General features: G+C 56.6%; 1 protein-coding gene across 5 annotated transcripts in view; it reads left to right on the forward strand.

Annotated features, from left to right (window-relative positions):
• The window catches only part of GRK3 (G protein-coupled receptor kinase 3), a 133970-nt gene extending 128288 nt beyond the window's left edge, over positions 1-5682 (forward strand). For all 5 annotated transcript variants that reach the window (XM_089322920.1, XM_089322919.1, XM_051835475.3 and 2 more), the window contains 3 exons: positions 1591-1727; positions 3608-3721; positions 4372-5682. In XM_089322920.1, coding sequence (XP_089179046.1) covers positions 1591-1727; positions 3608-3721; positions 4372-4533 — 413 coding nt within the window. In that variant the 3' untranslated portion in view covers positions 4534-5682. The remainder of the gene's footprint in view (positions 1-1590; positions 1728-3607; positions 3722-4371) is intronic.
• Positions 5683-6000: the final 318 nt, after the last annotated feature.

Raw genomic sequence — 6000 nt, forward strand, 5'->3', positions numbered from 1 at the left:
TGGGGTCTCCGGTACTAGGACCACCGTGTGCTGCCTTCCCAGTGCATGGGCAGGAAACTGGATCAGAGGTGGAGCAGGTGGAACTTGAAGCGATCCTCTGATGGGGTGGCTCCGCTGCTGCTCCAAACGCCTGCCCCCGGGGTGGATTTTACACGTGACGTTTTACACAAGGGGGAAGGTGGGGTGTCCCTGGGATCCCGATAAACTGGGCCCAGGAAAACTTCCACATTCAGGACCGTGTCAGACCGCGGCCTCTTGGTTAGAGCTTGGCTTGGACACAATGTCCAACAAGCTAATGCGTTTGTCTTTGTGTGTTAGTAATTTGTGCGTAACTAGATCTTGGTTGATAACCTCAGAGGTCTCCTTTACAGAAAAATACAGCTTAGACTCAGATTTTTAAAAGATGTGAATTGTAAATATACTTCAGAAATGCAAGCTTTTTTATTATTACAACGGCACCCCCAGGAGGCCCCCTCCTCATCACTGCCCCTCCCTGGCCTCTCTGCCCTCTTCTTTTTCCCTCCCGCTTGTCCCCTGTGGCCTGACATGGACTCTTTCGGGGTCACAACCTTCTGAGAGTGGGGATTTTTGTTGTCATCGTTTAATGCCGAATCAGGAGGGCTTCGAACCTGCCTAGCCCCTCAGCGTTCACAGCACCATGGTGAAGGAGCTAGGAGTGAATGGATGCTTCTGACAGTCGCCAGCGCCTCTGAGGAAGCCTTGAACGTGAACCTTCTGTGGGTGGGCACTCAGTGCAGGGGTGGAGTCGCTGCTTGGGACACCTGTACCTCACATCAGAGGGCCTGGTCTGAGTCCTGACTCAGCTCCTGACCCCTGCTTCCTGCTTTCCGCTCGTGCACGGCCTGAGAGGTGACAGGTGCTGGCCCAAGTACCGGAGTCCCTGATGCACCCAGATGGGGTTGTGAACTCCTGGCTTTGGCCTGTTCTAGCCGATCAGTGGCAGGCATTGTGGGATTGAATCAGCAGATGGAAGATCAACTCAGTCTCTCTCTCTCTCTGCCTTTCAAATACAATGGAAAACTTTGAAAAATCAACTTTAAGTTGTTAAGAAATGGTACTTCACTGTAAAATGTAATTCTGTAAGATGTAGAATATCCTCCAGTGGAGGCCTGAAGCACTTTGGCCCCCGGGTTGCTTGGCTGACGCAGCAACAAAGCTCTGCTCTTGTTTATTGACACAAGGTGAGGTCAAGGCAGGGGTCCCGGGGGCTGGCTGGAGTGAAAGGAGCCCCCGATCTCAGATGCCCCTTACCCACGCGTAACAAAATACCAGAGTCGGGCAAGCTCTTGCCCTCCGAGGGTGATAAAGGCACAGCCCGGGTCTCCGAGCTGCTCAGGAGGCACCGTTCAGTGTGTGAGTGGAGAGAGCGTGGGAGCTGCCCACCCCCGCCTTGACGCTCGCAGCTCACACGTGTGTCCAGCCTGACACGGGGCATCTGTCCCGTGTCCCGTGTCCCCTTGCGAGGGGCTCGATGTTCCCCGGGAGGAAGCCTCTGGTTTTTCCGAGAGAGAGACGGCCGGGACGCCGCATTCCCGGCCGGTGTCGCTCAGGGTCCCTTTCTGGCCGCAGACTACGCCCTGGGCAGAGACTGCATCATGCACGGGTACATGCTGAAGCTGGGCAGCCCCTTCCTGACGCAGTGGCAGCGGCGCTACTTCTACCTCTTCCCCAACCGGCTCGAGTGGAGAGGGGAGGGCGAGTCTCGGGTGAGTCGCGGCTGCCTTGCAGGGCGGGGTGGGGTGGGGCCTCATCACGCATGCGTGCTCGCTCCGTGTCGCCAGCCTGTTTACTCAAGGACCCCCACCCCCTTCCCCACACCTGTGAGTGCGTCTTCACCTGGGCATCCGAGGTCGCCCTGCTCAAACCCTGACGCTTAAGCTTGCGAGTCAGGCCATGTCCAACAGGAACTCAGGAGAGCTTGCCTCTTGGAGGGTGGGAAGCCCACGTGGTCAGGGGTTCGAGGCGGGCAGGGGATGCGGTCAGGTGGGCCACCCGAGTCGCACAGGTTTGTCAGATCCGCTGCTCTGTGTCTCTGGGGCTTCGAGCACATGGCAGTGGCTCTGAGCCTCAGTTTCCCCATCTGTGAAGTGGGGCTCAGAAATCATAAAAGCTGCAGGGATTTTTTTGCATGTTCTGCAGGTGCTATTTTTTTAAAGTTACAACCACAGTCTGCTTAGTCATCTATGGGGGTTGTTTTTAGAAAGAGGAAACCAGGGAGCCCAGAGAGTGGGGGCCTGGCCCCCAGTGACCCCGCTGCTCAGCTGTGGGGTGAGGTCTGCCTGTGCCCTCCCGCGGTCACACAGCTTCTCCTGCACGTGTCCACTGTGACAGCTGTAGGTCGGAAACTTGGAAGATGTCGCTCCCGTTGAGAGCTAACGCTGTTGACTAAGATGAAGAGGAATTTCTGATCCACACGGCACCATGAGTGCACCAAGCGGTCCTGCTGTGTGAGGAGCCGGGGCTTGTCACCCTGGGGTGTGGTGTGGCTCAGCGTCGTGAGTGGGACCGTGGTCCCCATTGTCACGGCCGTTGTTCGTGGCCGTCGGGGCCCCCACCTGCCTTAAAAGTCGTCTTTAAAATTAACACAGCCAGGACTTGCATTCCCATTAGTAAGATCCCTTCTCAATGAGTGACGATTCCCCTGCTGGTGGAGCGTTGACGTCGCTCCCCAAGTCCCGTCTGTTTGCAGACAGTGAGTGAACCTGAGCGTTCATCCTGCTGTCCGCTGGCAAGTCACTGTCACAGACATTGAGAGGAAATCTTTTCACCTTTGCATTGGGAAAAAACAAGTGCAAAACGAATTTCCCTTGCTTTACATCACTTGTGGAAAGTGATCCTGGTTTTCAGAGTCCTCATGCCTAGCGTTCTAGTTGAGAAGCTATGTAAGCTGCAGGAGGGATGGATGGGTGGATGGATGGGAGAAAGGAAGGAAGGAAGGAAGGAAACACGGAGTTGCGATGGTGGTGTTTTTCATTTAGGATCCCTGGGGTATTTATCCAAACTGGAACCCAGCATGGTGAGGGACTCGTGACACTGTAGCACAGGCCAGAGGCAGCCGCGCTGTCACCCCCTGTGGCTGTCTTGTAAGGATGTCACCTGTCTGTGTGCCTCCATGTTGACATCCAACTACTGTTCGATGCGTTTCTTGGGTTGCTGTGTTAGACTGGGCTGTGCACCTGTCGCTCACGACGGTCAGCAGGTGGTGCCTCGTTCCCTCGTGACTTGGTGGATAGAATTAATGAGAGTGGGACAAGAAGGCTTCCTCCCACCCAGGGCCGTTCACAGATCAGCTCTGTCTCCCACCCAGGGCCGTTCACAGATCAGCTCTGTGCGGAGGGGCAGCTCTGCTGGCCGGCCTCCCAGGGACGGCTCTGTCTCTGCGGTTTTCTGTGAGATCCCATAGCTGGAGCTTCCATCCGCCTGCCTGTGTGGCCCTTTCTCCTCATTTCCAGAACTGTCCTCAAACAGAGCGAAATGCCATTTTGTCTGAGCATGTCCTAGGCCTTTGGTATTGTCGCTTTTTAACTCACGAAGCCATGAGATGAATGCAACTAATGTTTGATTTTTTTTTTATTTTTGCGGTTAGCAAAGTTTGCTGACAATGGAGCAGATTGTATCTGTGGAAGAAACGCAGATTAAAGACAAAAAATGCATCTTGTTCAGAATAAAGGCAGGGAAGCAGTTCGTCTTGCAGTGTGAGGTGAGTTTGCATTTTCCCCCGTGAACTCTGCCGCGCGCTCGGATGAGGAAATTTCAGGAAGAAGTACACGAAGCGACTTGACTGCGGCAGCTGGAAACCCTGTGCAGGCTCTAACAGGGCCCAGCCTGCCGTCTGCCGTGGGACTCCCCGGTCTCGTCCGCGAGCGCGTTGGAGGGTGAGCTTTGCACGCGTAAGCAAGCGTCAGATGCCAGGGGGACTTCTGTAGGGGCCAGGCAGGGCCCTCCTCGCTTTCTCAGAGTTAACTCCTGAACGCTTTCCTGCTGGTGTTCAGCTGTGTGTGTGTGTGTGTGTGTGTGTGTGTTACAAGTGTACTGAGAGCCCAGCAAGTGGTAGGGGCAGAAGCACGCGTTTGGTAACTCCGTTGCTGTGTTACCCACCTGCAGATGTCCCACGGGCTCCAGTGGTCTTAGAAACCCAAGGTCATGGCAAGTGGAGGGTGGTGACTGCAGTGGGGATGGGGGTGCGGAGGGGCAGGGCTTGTGCCCGCCTCGCCCAGGGGGCTTTGGGAGCTGGTGGTCAGCCCCGCTGCGGGGCAGGCGAGTGGGGCGAGCGAGCGTCCCCTGGGTGCCCCCAGTGGCAGGGGGCACGGGCGAACCCGGCACAGCTTCTGCCTTCATGTTCCCACCCAGAGCGATCCAGAGTTTGTGCAGTGGAAGAAGGAGTTGACGGAAACGTTCACGGAGGCCCAGCGGCTCCTGCGCCGGGCGCCCAAGTTCCTCAACAAACCCCGGCCGGGCGTCATGGAGCTCTCCAAGCCACCCCTGTGTCACAGGAACAGCAACGGCCTCTGACCCCCAGGGGCAGACGCGTCCTCCGGGAGTCGGCCCCGGGGGGGCTGGGCCCTTGAATCAGAGCCTGCGGGAGAAGGTGCCCACGCAGGGGTCTCTCCGTGGCTGGCGAAGACCCAAGGCGCCAGGTGCTCCTAGTAGGAGTGGGGAGCACGCCCCAGGCAGGGCCAGCCTCGCCCCCTGCTGGACAGCGTCTGTCCACGCTCCAGACTACTGAGGGAATCCGAGTTCTTTCTTGGCTACACACTGATTTTGGAATCTGCGAACCTAGAACTTGAGGTGACTCCACGTAACTGTCTATGTCTGGTACCAGACATACCTTGGACTTTCTGGGATGGAACTGAAGCATCTGCAGCCCGAAGCGTTGCCGGATTCCGTGGGGTAGCCGGCCACCGCGGGTTCTCCGCATCCGAGCTCCGAGCTCCGGGCCGTGTTGCTGCTGTGCCCTGTGGAACCCATGTCCCATCTTCGTCCTGGGACTCCAAGTTGAAGATGCCCCCTGGCCAGGGTGCCCTCGGGGCCTGACACGCCTGCCCCGCCCCCGGCATCTGCTCTGAGGGGCCCCCACTTCCCTGGGGGTGATGGGCTCACATTCTCAAAACATATGGGAGTCGCGAATGATCCAAGACACTCTTCTGTCAATCACTGGAAAGGTTGTGCAGGGATTCCGCTGGAGAAACGGTGGAGTTTGAGATTTCAGGGGAAAACAGCGATTTTCAACCCCCCCCCCCCCCCCCCCCCGCCAAGTGCATTGTGCTACGATAACCGGCACCTGCCCGCGTCTGTCTCAGGTCCGGACAGGTGGCCGTGGGCTCCTCCTGTCCGACCCCGGGAGGCGTCAGTCAGGGATGTGTCAAAGAAGAAAAAGAATTGCTTCATTTTACGTGTTAGTGTCATTTAAGATGAATTTGATCCGGGAAAAAAAGACTGCGGGAGACCAGCCACGTCCCCACAAGTCAGGGCTATGCGTCAGCGCTCCCGCTGGCCTCCCCCGCCGTGGAGCACCCCTGGGCGCTGCGTGACTCTGCCGTAGAGTCCCAGCCGGGCCCTCCCCCGTGCCCCACTGTTGCCGCCAAACAAATGCTGGGTCATAGAAACCCGCCAAGTCCCCCTTTGTCCATAGGCTGAAAAATAATAATAATTTCAAAAGTCCACATTTGTCCTGTTCTTGGTAGAGTTTTCTTGTATGTCTCTGTTAACGACTAACAGCATAAAGAAGTTGACTCCATGATTATTTGCAGCCTGTCCTGGCTGTGGCGGGCGATTCCACGGTCTTTGTTTTCCTGACTGTGTGCTCCGCCCAGCGGGGAAGGAAGCACTTGTTCACAAAACCGTATTTGGAGCATTTGGACATTTGGAGGTTCATCCACAGAAAGGATATGTGGTTTCATAGGAACCACTTTGGGGGAAAATATTGGGGTTCCTTATCCTTCCCAGTTCCTGATTGTGGCTTCAGTGAACACACGTCCT

The sequence above is a fragment of the Oryctolagus cuniculus genome, chromosome 21 (assembly GCF_051225735.1).
Source record: "Oryctolagus cuniculus isolate XC-2025 breed Fujian yellow rabbit chromosome 21, ASM5122573v1, whole genome shotgun sequence".
In the NCBI taxonomy this organism is placed as follows: Eukaryota; Metazoa; Chordata; class Mammalia; order Lagomorpha; family Leporidae; genus Oryctolagus; species Oryctolagus cuniculus.